The 17884-nt window shown below is 35.6% G+C and overlaps 1 protein-coding gene across 1 annotated transcript in view; it reads right to left on the bottom strand.

The window, feature by feature from the left end:
* Positions 1-17884, bottom strand: part of EPHA6 (EPH receptor A6) — a 721750-nt gene that overhangs the window by 640715 nt on the left and 63151 nt on the right. Inside the window, exon 2 of the mRNA XM_046658947.1 lies at positions 360-1023. Within this exon, the coding sequence (XP_046514903.1) occupies positions 360-1005 (646 nt within the window). The 5' untranslated portion in view covers positions 1006-1023. The remainder of the gene's footprint in view (positions 1-359; positions 1024-17884) is intronic.

Below are 17884 nucleotides of genomic sequence, written 5' to 3'. Positions count from 1 at the left end.
GTCAGGAAAAAGCTCACTCTGAATCTCTTTTGCTCTTGGTTGCTGCTACTGATGCTGCTTTCCGTTATAAAAATTAGATGAAAACAGCAATTTATACGACTTAACTACTTTACTGAAGGCAATATGGAGAAGCACTTGTTACGGTGTATAATTTATTTTACATTTTCATACACCATCCCAGGAGGAAAAAAATCCAAAATTATCTTAGAGTTAATATGAGTGCATTTCCCCCACCATTAATTTTGCGAGTAATAAATAGCATTTGAAAATTTATTATTTGAAAATAAACATACAACAAATTTACCTTTAAAAATCATCATTTAAATGCATGACATATTATTTGAATGTTTGTTTCTTACCTTGGCAAGAACCCTCAATTTCTTCATATCCTGTACTGCAGATACACCTTCCAAGAGGAACCAGCCAATCGCCATCAGCTCCACAATACAGTTTCGGAGTGTCACGCTCTTCTGCACTCTTCACACAAGAGCCCCTTACTTCAACCAAAGAGGAAGAATCAACCCTCGGGATGGTGTCTGGAAACATGGCTAAGTTACGAACAGTGAAGGGGCACTTTTTGTAGAAAACACGTACGGAGACCAGGGCAATGCATGCCCCAATGTCTTGAAAAGCCAGATAAAATCCTTTTCTTTCTATAGGCCCCACCTCGCGAATTTCCGTGTTCAGTTTGAGAATGCGATCACCCAAATCCATCTGGGTAAAACTTTCATCAGCAGCAATTGTGTCGATCTTTGTATACTGGCTTGGCTTAAATTTAACTCCATGGGACTCATCTGATTCCACATAATACAGATTAAATGTTTCTTTGCAAGTCCCCAAGACCCATGGGATGCTGTTACAGTCCCTCAGGGTGAACTTCATTTCCACATAAATTTTCTGAGCTGCATCACGGGAGATCCAGTTTGTACGAAGCCAGTTGTTTTGGTTTGGCTCCATCACATTGCATACCTGGTATGTGTGAATGGGCCTGTTGTGTTCATCCATTTCAGTGATGGCATCCCACTGTAAAAAGAAAAGAAATTAAATGATTATAAAACCACAGTGGTTAAAGAGATATAACTTCCAAAATTTTCCATTTTAGCAAAAGAAAAAGGAATAAAAAGGATAAAAATGAAACTACACAAAGCAACAATACAGGAGGATTTTAATCACGAGCCTTTGGTTAAGAGTATGGGTTCTGGACATACCAGCTGTCCTGATATGAATCTTACCTTCCTACACATTAGCTGCATGAGCTAGGGCTACTTAATTTAACCTATAGTTTCCTCAACTGTAAAATGGAGCGGATAATAGCCCCTGTGTCATAGGGCTGTTGGAGGCATAAATTAGTTAATATATGTAAAGCACCTCAAATAGTTCCTGGTACACTATAAGAACAGAAAATATATCCATTATCTGATCAAATAATGAGATGGATGACAAATGTACTCTGGTTACCTATCTGTTCTCATATTCAATTATTAAATATTCATGTCTATTTTGATAGAAAACAGACATAGATAAATGCCTTAGGTTTATTTAAGAAATGTTTATCAGCCACTATTCTGGACACAGGGAATATAGCAGTGAACTAGCTGAACCCTGTCTTTTTGGAGCTTACTTAGAGTGAGGGGAGACACAAAAATCATAAATTAGTAAATTGAATAATATGGTAGTAACTACACTGGGAAAAAATAAGGTAGGGGGATGTAGAAGAGCATTACGATTTTAAATACAGTGGCCAGATAAGGCCTTACTGAAGCAGTGACACTTCAGCCATGTCACGGAAGTGAGAGAGTGAACCTAGTCAAGAGGAACAGTAAATACAAATACCCTGAGGCAGGAATGTACAGGTGTATTTTAGGAACAGCATGCGTGGACACTGGACAGAGAGGCAGAGAAGGGGCAAAAAATAGCCTTTACAAGCATTTTAAGCACTCAGGCTTTTACTCTGAGCTAGATCCTTGCATTATCTTCACTCCTGCTTGTTTACATTACAAACATTCTGCCACTTATTTGAACAGAAAAGCCTTATTTATCCTTTTAAAAAAATTTCATTAAAATCTTTGAGTGCTTTGAAATTAATTGACATTATCAGTGTTTATACATCTAATATTGCATAATTCTATATTATAAATTTAAACTGTAATTGTATTTGATTTGTGTAGTTATAGTTATAATTATTTTCAATAAACAAAAAACATTCTGGTAACTTTATAGCCTTTTTGGGAAAACAGCTAGTCATCATAGTTTCTCATTCTATTAAAATATACTGGAAACGATAAACTGTTTTGTATAGTGAATAAGTGTTCTATTTCTTGATAGTATACTTCAGCGATTTATAACAAGATTATTTAATGCATCCTGTTTGCAGTTTCTCATCTTAATTGGCTGTAGAGAGTCACTTAATCAAGGCTGGCTGAATTTCAATTAGCATAGCCTCTAGTAGAATGGCTACTTTCTTCAGCCTACAGGACTGTTATGACACTAAGTACTTTCAATTATCTACTGTAAATTTCCACAAATAAAGAATTTATATTATCCCTCAAGCAAACTTAAAAACAATCTGTATCTAAAAATTTCATTTGTAAGTTACTTACTTGAAATTCAGAGGGTATTTTCCAGAAGAAACAATGAGTTCCTTTAGAACTGTGGGTATAATTTTGCAAAACACACCCACTGTTTATCAGGGGTGATCCAATAATCTCATGGGGACACATGAAACTACTCATCTAAATGCTTTTTATCCTAGTGCATCATGAGTCTTCTGACTCCTACACTTAAAGGCAAATCAGTAATGTCATAGCTCATTTAAATGGCAAACTAACCATTCTGAACATAACTACAGAAATAAGATGCAAATAATAAAATCTGAGAACCGTAAAAATCAGTGCCCCAAATTCTAGCTTTTTATCCATTGGAGAGTCTCTAAGGTACTCAATCCAGTGATTACTCTTATTTCAGATAAATTTCTAAACAGAATTGCTTTTGTTTCTCAGAGAATACACATAATTATTATTGTCTACCCTGCATCTTCTACTCTCTCATATAGGAGTATACAGCTATACTCTCAATAAACTGTTTGAATAATTACATTTTAGCACCTTCAGATTATATCTGTTCAAATTAGAAGTATTAGGCATACCCCTCAACCAATCAAATCTCATAACATAAAATATGAGATTAATTTAAAATGTGAAAATTTGCCACTTGTGACAAAAAAACTCTAAAATCATTATATATCTACTTAAAAATATGTTGAGTTTGAGGGAAAAATATTTAGATGGAAACAAAGGTCAGGAATGCGAAGAATATAATATGCAGTCACTGAATCAGGAATGATCTGAACCAAGGGATACGGAAATGACAAAATATGTGCAGATAATGAGAAATGTGGTTCTTCTCAAAGACATTGCATAAGGAGGCTTAACAGAATGGTGCATCATTTTCTGTGTTAAATTTGATGAACAAAAGTGTTTTTTCTCTCTCTAGGAACCAAAATTAGATTCAGGTACCAAAATAGTCAAAACAGATCGACTGCTAAATTTCATCTTATCCAAGAATACTGAAAGCCATTTAAATTAGATTTTTAAATTTGAATCTGATTAACTAAAACATGAATATAAACTCAAGATTGGTATAAGATCTAAAAGCCTATGAAATTTACTAAAAAATATTAACATCACTAGATGTAAAATGGTATCATATTTTAGGCATAATGTATCCTTTGGAAATATTTCATCTACATATAGTTATATTTGTATTCATGTAGTTACATAACCTTTTAGTTATAATTTTCAAGTATTAAAATAAATAAGGCCTTTACACATCATGGGCCTGAGGTAAGATTGGGAGTGTGAGGGCTCACATACCATATGTCTAAATACTGAAAATGATAAATCATTCTTTAAATAACATCAAACAAGAAGTATGTTTTATTTGCCTACTTTGCAAAGATACCTCCGTAACAACATGGAAGACCAGGTTCAAATTTAAAATACTTGGACTCCTCTGTATTCCATGCCAGCATGTATAGTCCACAGAAAGCCAGCTGTTAACTTTAGTCAATCTCACTTCTATTCCCTTCCCAGTGTCAAGTGCTACCCCATTATATGAAGTGCCTCACATATGCACATATATAAGCATCCCAGCCCTCATGTCCAATCTGTGCCCCTCTCCTGCTGGAAAAAGCTGCCAACTTTGGCCCTCCATTCAACCTAGGTTGAGCATACGAGTGGCACAGTACACCCAGTGGAGGATGGGCCCCAACAAGAAGGCGTTAAGTTCTTGAAAGAATACTTGAAGCTATTTGAGCAAAGAATTCTGGGGTCTTAGCTACAGTATGGTACAGAAGGAAAGCATGGCATATCTCCTTATCCTATCTAAGTGGCATATCTCCTTATCCTTCAAGATCATAGCTTTACAAAGAGGGGTACAGCCAGAGAAGGGAATGGGCAAGACCATCTGAAAATCAAGGAACAGAGCAGGGTCTTCCCTTCCCAAGTCGAAAGATGGTAATGATAAAAAAATGATTAAAAAAATCCAATTTGGAATATAAGATATTGTAATTACTCTTTAATATCAAAGAGAGTTAAATATAATATTCTAAAAACCTCTGTGTTCTACTTCATTATTAGGCAATCAGTGTAAACATTTAATTCAAAAATCTTTCACCTTATAAAGTAGTCTGTGAATCTTATAGAATATGTGTTAATAAGCAATCAACAATACTTAGCGAATTTATAGTATGTGTTAAGTTTCAAAAGGGCAATGAAGAAAGAAGATAAAAGGCTTGCTAGCTCTTACTAGACTTTTTATGTTTAAGGTAATAAATTATGAAAACACAATTGATAGCATAGATTTGAGTGCAAGAAACAAACAGTATATTTAATAAATATGCTAAGTGTTCAAACGATAGCAACACTCATGAACTGGGGTGGTTTGGGAGGTTTGGTCAAGAAGGAGGGACTTGACTCGAACCTTAAAGAACTGTAAGATTCAATAAGGTAGAGGGAGAAGAGAGAATAGAAATTAATGTATAACACTATTATATATTCATATACTTTTTGACAACTTTAGTCCTCTTGCACATGTATTCAGTGGGTAAAAGTTTTTGCCTCTATTTAAAACAAACACATAACCCATTCTCCAGCTGTGAACCATGTATATGTACATAAACCTGGTAACTGTAGAAATTACAGGATGAAAATATGTATTAAACCTGTCATTAATTCTGCTAAGTTGCTCAACTCTGTCAGCTGCTTTCTTTTGCACAATAGGCACTGAACCCAAAATACTCAAGACTCAATTTCATGTTTTTCTAAAATATTTTTTTATGTAGGACTTAAAATAAAATATCAATATATAAAACAATTTACCAATATATAATATAGAAAAGAGCTCAGTAAAGTAAAAATGAAATCATACATACTTCTGCAGAGTAGAATATCTTACAAACTATATCTGCTCGTATGGGCTGAATGAGTAGAACAGAGAGCTTCTTCTGCCTCATGGTCATTTTATAAGCCCTCTCTTTGGATCAAGGAGTGGATAGATGAATTACAAAAGGATGAATGGAAAAGTCTTGTAACTTGGGGTATCCTGCTCACTGAGAGGTTTTGCTTAAGCAAGAATCAGTTATATACCAAAGAGTTCTTTCTTTCACAAACTTCAGGAGTACCTTGGATATAAGGACTCCTTAAGTCAACTATTTCTATACTGAATTTATCCTTGTCAAAGCATCTTCACAAATGTTAACTCATTTGTTCCTCATCAATCCAATAAAGCAAGACAGATATTTTCATTTTCACATTACTGACAAGGACTCTAATATCTAGGAATTAATGTAAATGCCCAGTGTTGCATGGAACAAGGACTGGAAGCAGGCCTTCTAACTTTATTTTCTGTATCTTACGATGTTTTGCTGGTGGACTTCCTGGCCTGGGAGAGACTGCCCTTCCCAGGGCTAGCCAGTTCTTAAGAGATAGCAAAGGGCTCTGGGCCTAGAGCATGTCTATCAAATGCAAATCAACCAAACCTGAGTCTGCAGCCCCAACCACTTCCTTACGTACCTCTCACACACCTAGCCAATCCAATATTTCCCCTGCCCTAAATCATCCAGAGTCAGGTATCAGGCAACTAGAAACCACCTCTTTAGCCTGCAGGAATTATTCAAACTAGCCAATCCTAAACTGTGCACTCTGCCTGCCTTTCCTTTGCCACAGAAACCCCAATAAGGGCTCTGGCTCAGGCTTTCCCCTCACTCCTATCTTCTGTCACTTGACCAAAACCCATCGCTTCCTCTGTGGCCCTGCATGGCATGTGGTGACCCCCTCTCTGGGACCTGTGAGTACAATAAACTTCCTTTTTCCAAGTCTAGTTCTTGGTCCTCCTGTGGCCACACTGGCTTTACCATACCATACCCAACATTTACATTCTTAGAACAAATGTGTCATTAGACATTCTTCCTGGCAAGTCTGTGGAGGACAACCAATTCTTCTTAACCAAAAGCTTCACTAAGCAAGACACTCCAAGTGACAAAGTTTTTCTCTTTATCACAAGTAATTTATCTCTCCACTCCCTGACCCAAAGAAAAGGACTCATGAAATGACGACAGACAGAAGCAGCTCTCTGTTCTACTCATCTGGGCCATACAAGCAGATACAGTTTGCAAGATACTCTGTTCTGCAGAAGCATGTATTAAAGTAATTAAACAAACAGGCCATTAGACTGATGTGGCTCCAATGCCGTGGTGGCCTACAAAAGCAAAGGAAACCTAAGCTATAGTAAATTCTGTAAATGCCCCAAGGTTAGGAAAGCAAAACCTAAGGACAACCAATCACAAACAACCAACTAGGTGTTTCCAAATAAAGCACCTACTTAAGCTGTAGCCACTCAAATAGTTCCTCGCTTCGCTTCCACGTCTGATCCATAAAAGCCTTTCCCTGGGCTTGTGTTGGTGAGGTGACCCTAACCACTTTTGGTCTGATGCTGCCTGATTCAAATCAATGTTTGCTCAAATAAACTTAGAAATTTTAATATGCCTCATTTTATCCTTTAATACATGTATGATTTGAGTTTTGCTTTACAGAGCTCTGCTGTACATTATATATTGGTGAATTGTTTTACATATTATTGGTGCTTCAAATCTTATAAGAAAATATAAAAAATTAACATGAGATGGAGGAGTTGGAATATTTTGGGTTATGTTCCTATTGTATAAAAGCAAGTAGCTGACAGAATTGACTAACTTAATAGCAGAAGTAATAACAGGTTTGATTATTTCATCATGCGATTTCTATAGTTATCAGGTGTATGACATCTAAATATTTCACACTGGAGAACATTACATGTGTGCTTGTTTTAAACAGGGGCAGAAATTTTCACCCACTAGAAAACACTTGGTACAGGACTAAAGTTAAAAGTTTGTGCATACAGCTAGTGCTTTACAGCTCCTAGGAATATTTCTCCACTGCTGGATCTCTTGGGCAGATCATTTAAAGTGAATGTTTGTTAGAAGTGATAGGAAGTGTGAAGAGCTATGAACAGTACTCATTCCATTTACGCCTAAGGGTTCTCTAAAAGCCCATCCCTGCCCACACACAATGAATTTTTGTTTTCACAGCAAGCTAAATAAACTAGGCCAAAAAGCTAGATTCCTGTTGGGCATTGAAAGTTGGAACAAGGAAATTAATTCCTAAAGCAATTGGCAGGCATTATGGAATCAGACTGCTTTCTTTTCTCAGAGAACAAAATAAGGCAATCAAATCACCTTTCCAGGCAGGAATATTCAGATAGTTTGCTGGTAAATTGACCCAAACATCCAAAGTTCTAACCTAAATCTCTCAAATGCATATGTTTTCCTCTGAAAATCTTTAGAATTCAACAGGAATATAAATGTCTATTGAAAAAATAAACTTAGAAGTTTTAAAATAAAACAGGTATCTATTTCTCAGCATAGAAAACGCTGTGGAAAAGCTAATTATAATTTCAAATGTCGGGGGTAAGTCCTGACAGCTTCCTCAAAAGCTCTGGCTCAAGAAAACTTGTAGCTCAAGAAAAGAGAACTACCCTTAGACCAGCATGCTCACCTCTGCATCTCCAAACAGAGACAGGAGGGAAAATGCCACACCCCAACACTTCAGGACCAGAAACAGCTGCAGGGGTGGTCTGACTCCAGGAACAACAGAAAAATCAGAGAAAACCAGTAAATATGCTGCTAGGAGGGGCTAGCGAAGGAAGCACACTAAAGAATGAGCCAGCTATAGAACACTACTTTGGTTTTTACCCCTACCTGTGCTTCCTAAATGAGTAAGTACTTTTGTCTGTGTGTGTGGAATCACTTTCTTCTCTTCCCTTTCCTCTGCCTCCCTTTTAAAAAGTCACATGCAATACTACTAGACACTCTAATATTAAAATTAGTAAGACTTAAATTTATTTCCGCCTCCATTTGTAACAGATCCCAGCTATAAACTGATAGGGAGATAAATATGCGGTGGAAAAATATTTTTTCTTGATTTATTTCTTTGAAATAGGGTTATGATAAATATGTAAAGAAGCGATATATAAAGGAAATAGAATATAACAAAAGATCATTTTGGAGATATAGAATCCAGAGGACCAAATGCCCTTTTACATTAGGCAGCATTACACTGGTAGATGGTTGATTAACAAAGCAATGAGATAGCCTATTATATTTCAAATTTTTCCTAAAAGTTCAAGATAATCTAAAGATAGATTAAAATAAAACAAAGAAACAACAAACTCATGATAAATCTGTAATTCATAGTTAGGCTCCGTGTTTAATTTGTTACCAGGTGTTTTATAGTATGTGGCTGTAACTAATCATCCCTGAAGATTAAACTAACTTTAAATGAGAAGGGAGTAAGGCTAGGGGAGAAAATCTTCAACTGCATTCTAAGAATGATAAAACAGAATAGCTAAGAATGAAGAGAGGCCTTCCTTTGGTAAAATGGCACATATCTGATGTATTCCAAACATTCTACCTCTTACCTTGCAAAATTCAAATAAATGAAAGTTGTTGAATACACACGGGCATCTCATTATGCATTGCTGTAGTGGCTTAATTTTTAAATCCTAAGCATCTAATATTCTCTACCAAAGAAAAGCTTGTTAAGGGGACCTTCTTATTCTAATGTGATATTTTCCTCAGAATCACTTAAATATTCACTTTGAGTCAATATACTGCCATAAACTTAGAAAATTAGTGCCCCGAATTCTGCTGCTAGGCATATAGTTAATAACATAAATCTGTTTTTGCAGCAGAAAAGTGAAGGCTCTGCATTTAAATGATAACTAGTTTCAGAGAATAAAACAAGCAGCAAAATGCATCATGTACAGATACATTTCCATTTCACTCTGGGCAAACATAAAACTTTTTTATTAGCACTACAAAGATATTTAATAAAAACAAGTATGAACTCACTGGCATGTGTGGAAGACAACTGCTGAGACTAAGTAAGTTTTATAGACAAATTTATGACTTTTGGTGCATTTGTCCTATTAACAGGATCAAAATATTATAGCAAGAAGGATAATTTCCATTAAGAAGGAATGATTCTTCCTATAAAAAAGTTACATATTCATGAAGATTAAAAATTCTTAAATAGAATCCATCTTCCGAACGTCTGAAAGCCTTAACTAGCATAAAAAGTTCAGATTTTCACTTAACCAAAGAATAGGATGCTGCAAATATCATCTTTAAATAGGAGTTTTACAATACAGATATGGTAAATATTCATCTTAATTATTTGTCTTATGTTCAACAATACATGAATACCATCCTAGTTTCCACAGGACTTCACAAATATAGAAAGCATATAATCTCACAAACTTAGTTAAAAAGAGAAATATCAGGGGACTTAACATGAGATGACTCAGCAGCATTATGCCAGCGTGCAAGATTTTAAGTTAATATGAAGACTCAGGTTTAGAAGTGAGAGGTGCACAGCATCCATGTGTGTGTGTGTTTTCAAGATGGAGGGAGGAGAAGGAGAGGAAAATGGTATCAAAAATACGTGCCTGCATCAGGAGAGAGAGTGGACTGAGCAGGTGGTATATTACCCAAGCTACCTGAAAGGTTTCCTTCAATAGAGGACTAATTACTGATCCAGTCAGATAATCTATCTTTGCTCTAATTACTAATAAAGTCTACAGCTCTGCCTCTGATTAGCTTTCTATTTTAACTAAAAGGTATAATATTTAAGTATATTAAATTATAAATCATAATTCTTGCAAACACAAAGTATGAAATAAATGAATATTTAAACTGTACATGTTAATGCAAACTGGGAGAAGAAACCCCCAAGACTGTGACGTTCTGTACAGATCATAGAAGACAATGATTAATGAAGGAGGAAATATTTGAGCATATCCAATGCTGCTGAAAGGTCCAGTAAAATAAAGACAGTCCGATAACTACTGGGTTTGTTAACAGGGGTTTGGTGGAGTGTCGACATGGGCAGAAGCACCATCTTCATGCAGGAATCTGGAGAAGACTGCATTCTTATTACAGACATGCAGTGTGTGAAATAAGTGTGGAGAGATTCTTTCAAGATAAGAGGAGTCTGTACGTATCTTCTTAGTTTATGTTCTGGCCCATTTATGTTGTTTAACATTTCACAAGGATATCTATTTTGACTTGGCTTTTCAAAATATATTAGACCTTCACAATTCAATTACAATTGTAACTCTACCCAGGAGTACAGTTCCATGGGAATGGTTCCTGGTAGGTCAAAACTTGCTTGATCATCAGAATGCCACATGTGAAAGCATATCTAATGATCATCAGCCACTAGAAAGGTCTAATTGAGATTTGTCTGCATTAATTGACTTAAAGATATAAATTATATGGGCCATAAATGAATGTCTGACTTGAATAAAATTGTAATAGGTTACAGTAATTAATTTTGTGTGGCATATTTATATTTAATGATTCTTAAACAGCATGTAAGTGGGAAAATTGTAAAAGTACAGACACTATTCTTTTCAAATAACTCCGTGGTACTTATTTCCAACTATTAAAAAATTATTTTAGGTGCCTGGCCTGGTGGCATAGCGGTTAAGTTTTCACATTCTGATTTGGCGGCCAGGGGTTTGCAAATTTGGATCCCAGGCATGGGCCTACTTGCTGCTCATCAAGCCATGCTGTGGTGGCTTTCCACATACAAAGTGGAGGAAGATAGGCACAGATGTTAGCTCAGGGCTAGTCTTTTTCAAGCACAGAAAGAGGAGAATTGGCTACAGATGTTAGCTCAGGGCTGATCTTCCTCACACACACACACATAAATTATTTTAGAATATCAAATTAGTAGTAGTTAGAAAGAAAGTTTTACACTGCTGACCTAAGCTGGGAATTTTCCCCTGCCCATTTCTAATCTTACAAATTCTTACTTACCTAGACTATAGCTTAGATGTATTATATTCTTTCTATAAGACTGTTTAAAAGAACTGCATGCCTTTAAATAGGATGTGACACAATCATTATTGTGCAATAAGCCTGACAGTGTAATAAACTGACTCTGTTACTTCAAACAAGCTTTACAAAAAGTTTCATTAATCTTTCTCAGGAAAAAAAAAAGCAAGATAATATTTGAAGCTAACTAAATAGCAATACTTAACAAGCATTTACCTTGCAAACCTGAAGGAAAAAAACTATCCCTGGATATTACATATGATATTCCACAGAATAATAAACTAAAATCGCTGTTAGCATAGTAATAAAAAACCTTATGATGCATCACACAGAGTTTTAAGGTCATGTTGGGAACATAAATCTTTCAGCTCAGAAACATATTATATGGAACCAATAAACTTAGGTACTTTTATATTTAGGTGCTTTGTAACAAACGACAATGATTAGAGTTAATATAATGTATACTTCCAATTAATTCAATATTTTTAAGAGATGAACATGAAGGTTTCAGAAGAACATGAGGGTGTTATCAACAAATATTTATTAGATACTTTTTATACGAATATACACTTGAAATACATGGAAAATATATATGTCTGTGTGTGTGTGTTTGCTTATATTACATTTTTTCTATGAAAGCTTACAATTCATAAATCTGATAAGTAAAACAGTGAACATTTCCTAAGTAGCTGAAAATTAAAAGGACGTGGAATTAAGCTAAGACCCACCTGTATATTTACATAGATATGGTTCCCACAGTCAGGAAGCTTACATTCAAAGTTAGCATCATCTCTAACACATTCTTAATGGATCTAACATACACTAAAAATAGTCAATATTTAGGGCAATAATTTAAACTAAATGCAACAGTTTACAAGTTAATAGAAAAAAGTCACTGAATATATACACGTCTGAGAAAGTGGAAATACAGTAAACTAGAACATTCCAGAAAAATGAGTCATAGTGAGAAGAAAAACTGTAAACATTAAGTAGAAAATATATAACAGCTCATGACAGAAGGCAAAATATTCCTGTCAGTTATCTAACAGTAATTGTTAAATATCCACTTTTCAATGTCAAGATGCCCAGATTTTCTAACAAACCAAAGGCAACTGCACCCCACATACTAGCTGTGGATCCACTCTCCCTGTCCCGTTTTCTTCAAACATGCCAAGTTCACTTCATTTACTATTCACTGTTTAGCACCACTCTGCTTCCTGTTTCCACACTTGAATACAAAAATCTATCAAAGTGCTTGGCAAAACAAAGGATCTTGCAATAATTAAAACACACCCATCTGCACACAAAAGAACAGTTGTTACACAACTGCACGTTGCTAATAAGGTTAACAACTAAAACAAAATATTCCAAAAACGTTAAGAGGAAAAGGACTTCCTAGAAAAAACATTGGCATATGATGGATACCGATCACAAAAAACTTGGTAATATATTTAAGAATTCTAAGAAGATACTTAAGGCACTGATCCAGCAATTTCACTTCTAGAATTTTATCATAATAAGGTTTAAAAAATAACTGTGGAATAGTGAAATGACAGAATGTCGTTCAGTCATTAAAATTCATTTTGAAAAGAACATTTAATGACTCAGAAAAATATCCAAAATATATTAAATGGAAAATTGAATTATAAAACAATGAGCTAACTATATTTCCCATTAAAAAGAATATATGCATATATTATATAACATTATATAATAATGATACATAATTTATTATATATTATATAACCCATGTGTTATAAAATATTATATAATAATAATGCACTTGTGTTTAGATAATTTTATATATACATGTATTCACAGAGAAAGTATAGAAGCACACACATAGCTGAGGAAAGAGCTCTTACAAAACTGAAATAACAGTGGTTATTTCTCAAAGAAGAGATTATCAGTGAATTTTCCTCATGATTTATGAATTTTTAAATTTTCATTTTATGATTATACAAGAAATAGAATCTATATTCCATGTGTAAGCATAAAATTCTTCTTAAAAACACAGTTTCTAAGCACAGAAAACTGAAGTCTTCCCAATCAATTCTAGGAAATTCATATACTTCTGATAATAAAAATGTAACAATATTATTTACTACAAAAAAAATCAACAAATCGCTCCCCTATAAAAAGTAATAGCAACATCAACAAAAAAAAAACATGGCTCACCAGAAATAAACCCACACATATATGGGCAGCTACTTTTTGATAAGGGAGCCAAGAGCATACAATGGAGAAAAGAGAGTCTCTTCAATAAACGGTGCTGGGAAAACTGGACAGCCACATGCAAAAGAATGAATGCAGACCACTACCTTACACCATGCACAAAAATCAACTCAAAATGGATTAAAGACTTAAATGTAAGACCTTAAATCATGAAACTTCTAGATGAACACATAGGCAGTACATTCTTTGCCATCGGTCTTAGCAGCATATTTTCAAGTACCATGTCTGACCAGGCAAGGGAAATAAAAGAAAAAATAAACAAATGGGACTACATCAAACTAAAAAGCTTCTGCACAGCAAAGGAAATCATCAACAAAATGAAACGACAACCTAACAACTGGGAGTAGATGTTTGCAATCCATATATCAGATAAGGGGTTAGTATCCAAAATATACAAAGAACTCATACGTCTCAACAGCAAAACAACCAACAACCCAATTAAAAAATGGGCAAAAGATCTGAACAGAGATTTCTCCAAAGAAGATATATGGATGGCCAACAGGCACATGAAAACATGTTCAACATCATTAACTATCAGGGAAACGCAAATCAAAACTACAATGAGATATCACCTCACTCCGGTCAGAATGGCTATAATTAACAAGACAGGAAACAAGTGTTGGAGAGGATGTGGAGAGAAGGGAACCCTTGTACACTCCTGGTGGGAGTACAAACTGGTGCAGCCACTATGGAAAACAGTATGGAGATTCCTCAGAAAATTAAGTATAGATCTACCATATGATCCAGCTATTCCACTGCTGGGTATTGATCCAAAGAACTTGAAAACACAAATGCATAAAGATACATGCACCTTTAATGTTCACTACAGCCTTATTCACAATAGACAAGACTTGGAAGCAACCTAGGTGCCCATCAAAGGAAGATGTGGTATATAGACACAATGAAATACTACTCAGCCATAAGAAATGATGATATCCAGACATTTGTGACAACATGAATGGACCTTGAGGTATTATGCTAAGTGAAATAAGTCAGAGGGAGGAAGTCAAATACTATATGATCTCACTCACAAGTAGAAGATAAAAACAATGACAAACAAGCACACAGCAACAGAGATTGGATTGGTGGTTACCAGAGGGGAAGGGGAGAGGGAGGAGGGCGAAAGGGGCGATTAGGCACACATGCATGGTGATGGACTATAATTAGTCTTTGGGTGGTGAACGTGATGCAATCTACACAGAATTCAAAATATATTACAATGTACACCTGAAAGTTATACAATGTTATAATCCAATGTTACTACAATAAATAATAAAGTAAAATAAAATAAAAATATAGTCACCACTAAAAAACAAAAACAAAAAAACATGGCTCAAACTAACTTGGGAGCAGAAATATAAATGCCCCAAACCCTAGTTTAGTGAACTTATGTAAACTCAGACAAACTTGTAAGGAACAGTTAATTCTTATCTGAGCCATTATTAAGCTATTGTCTCTCAGCTTCAGAGGCATCCTTCTGTTCTCTGCTTGGTGGTGCTAAGACTGGACGCTGTGAACCACATTTCTGCTTTGCCACGTGGCTCCCTGTAAGAGTCTCAAAAGAAGTTCTGAATAAATGGAAGCACATCTGATGCTCTTGGATGGGACACTGTAATCTGTAACACTGATGGGATACTTCAATATGGTAAAGATGTCCGGTTTCCCCACATTTATCTACAAATTCAATTCAATTCAATTCTAATATAAATGCCTATTTTTTTGAAACTCAGTAAACTTATTCTAAAGTGTATAAGAAAAGATAACATTTCAAGAATACTTAAGTAATTTTTTTAGAAAAGGTTCCAGAGTGATGACTTGTCCTATTGATATTATAATATACCATAATCTCACAGTAATAAAATCTTGCATATTAGCAGAGTAACAGGCGCATGGATCAGGAAATGAGATATAGAGTTCAAAGACAGGCCATGTTTACATGAGAAGCAAACATCAAATAATGGGTGTATACAAAATCACAGTGGAACTGATGGGCTGTTCAGCAGAAAATGTGGCTGATTACATGAAGAAAAATAAAATTGATCTCTACATAATCCCTTATAGAAAGGTTGATCCTCAAAGGCAACTGATATAAATGTGAAAGGTGAAACCATAAAGTTAACATATAATGTAAACAAATGTCTTTGGGGAAAGACTTCTTAAACAATAACCTTAAGTAAAAAATATAAAATGAAAATTTGGTGAATTTGACTATGTAAAAATAAGGATTTCTACTCAAAAAAGAACACCATGAACAAAACTGATAGTTGAAAGATTTGGATATGTTTTTGCCATATTAATACCTATAAAGGAAAAAATCTAAACTATATAAAGAATTCTTGCAAATCACTAATTTAAAAAAGACAGCAACTTCAATTAAAAAAATACCCAAGGATACAGGATAATACCAAATACATGAAAAGATTCACAAACTCATTGAAACTTAAACTGAAACAGACCTGGAACAAAATTTCAGGCTCGTTAAGATTGACAAAAGTGAAAAAGCTCTAACTTCTCAAGTATTGCAGGATGTAGATAAGTTAGAGCTTCATGCACTGTTGATGAGAGAACTTGCAGCCATTGCAGGTAAAATGTTATGGAACAAGAGAGTGAAATAGTACATTCACAGCAGTTAGTACTGAAACAGTCAATGTACACCCAGCAAGAAAGATCTTAAAACTCAGGGCTGATGAAAAAATAGTGACAATGAAAATGAGATCTATGGTACAATATCATTTATGAAAACCAAATTAATCTACTTAGAAGACAATTTACATTTTCTAAGAACATATATGAACTAAAGGTTTTCACCTCAAACACAAGGGAATAGATGTCTATAGTGAAAGAAGAGGAATATGGAGTACAAAGTAGAATTAAATAAATACAGTAAGAGATATGCAAGTTTAAATACTTGTTTGAATGGCACTCCATGCTCTCCATGGTCTGACAAAATAACTTTAATTTCACTTCTTCCCCGCAGCAGAGGCTGTCAGTGCTCTGTCCATTTCCTTCAACCTTTCAGGATGCTCTAACAACTCAGTGCATGAGGGCTGGGTTTTTATTCCCCAAAACTGCAGAAGTCTCCTCGTACACACCAGGTCAGAAGTGCTGAGGAATTAAGATCCCTAGGAGAAAAGCCCTCAACAAATAACTCACAGAATTTAGTGTATGAGATGCGTGTTTTACACCGTTTCCCTGAATGTCCTGGGGGGATTAAGCTCCAGTTATCCATGGTATCACGCAGCTTAATAAAGCACCTCTGTTGCTGCCGTCGTTTTTCTGTATTACATTTCCTCCCCGACGCATGAGGCCTGCATCTCCCAAATAAACCAGCTGCACTCAAATTCGTTTCTCAGCATCAGCTTGCAGAGAACTGCAACAAGACAGCTGGTACAAAAAACTATTCTAGGAAGCAGGAACCCCAGCAAGTGGACTGCTCACTGGCCAAAGGGCAAAAGGACTCCACAGCTGGGAGTAAGTGGGACAGTGATGAGCCCTACATTCTCAAGTATCTCAGTTACTAGCATTCCTCCCTGTGGTGGACCAGGATATCATCAGTGGGAAGGGTGGCATTGGTCTGTGTATCTCCAGGATTTAAGAGAGCTCACCGCAGTAGCAAAGGTAATTTATTATAAGAACAGTGATTACTGTTAAATACCGTCAATGCACCAGAGGAAGAAAAACAACATACTCAACTCAGCAACACCCAAGTTAAGGCATAGTGTGAAACAGAAGGATTTTTTACATGTATATATAACAGCATTTACAGAGATGCTAGTCTCCTGCAGCTGAAAGGCAGTTAGGGATGCAAATCAAGCTCAGGACCTGACCTGACCTGACCTGCAGAAGGAACCAAACTACAGAGAAGGATGAATTCACAGCCTTGTTGGATCTCTTATGTGAAGTCAGACATGGAGAGGAAAGGATCTAAGCTCTAGAATGGAAAGGATGGATATATTTAAGAACTTGAATCCCTAGGGTTCTGTAAAAGCTGTGGGCCTGCAGAACTGGCACATTCATCCTTGCTGGAGGACAACAGCCTCCCCATTGCCTGGGGGACACGCACTGGCCTTGCCACAAGTAGATACCTGGCAAGATGAAGCCTGACCGCTTCAGATTTCCCTCTCCACCTCCTTCAAGGATTCTAGGCCCACAACTATAGTCAACCCTCAGTGTAACCCAACAGTGGAAGCACTCTCCCTTCATTGGGAGGGAGGT

This window comes from Equus quagga, chromosome 4 (genome assembly GCF_021613505.1).
Source record: "Equus quagga isolate Etosha38 chromosome 4, UCLA_HA_Equagga_1.0, whole genome shotgun sequence".
Classification (NCBI taxonomy): domain Eukaryota; kingdom Metazoa; phylum Chordata; class Mammalia; order Perissodactyla; family Equidae; genus Equus; species Equus quagga.
Note: the sequence above shows the minus strand (reverse complement) of the source record. Positions and strands in the feature narration are given on the sequence as shown.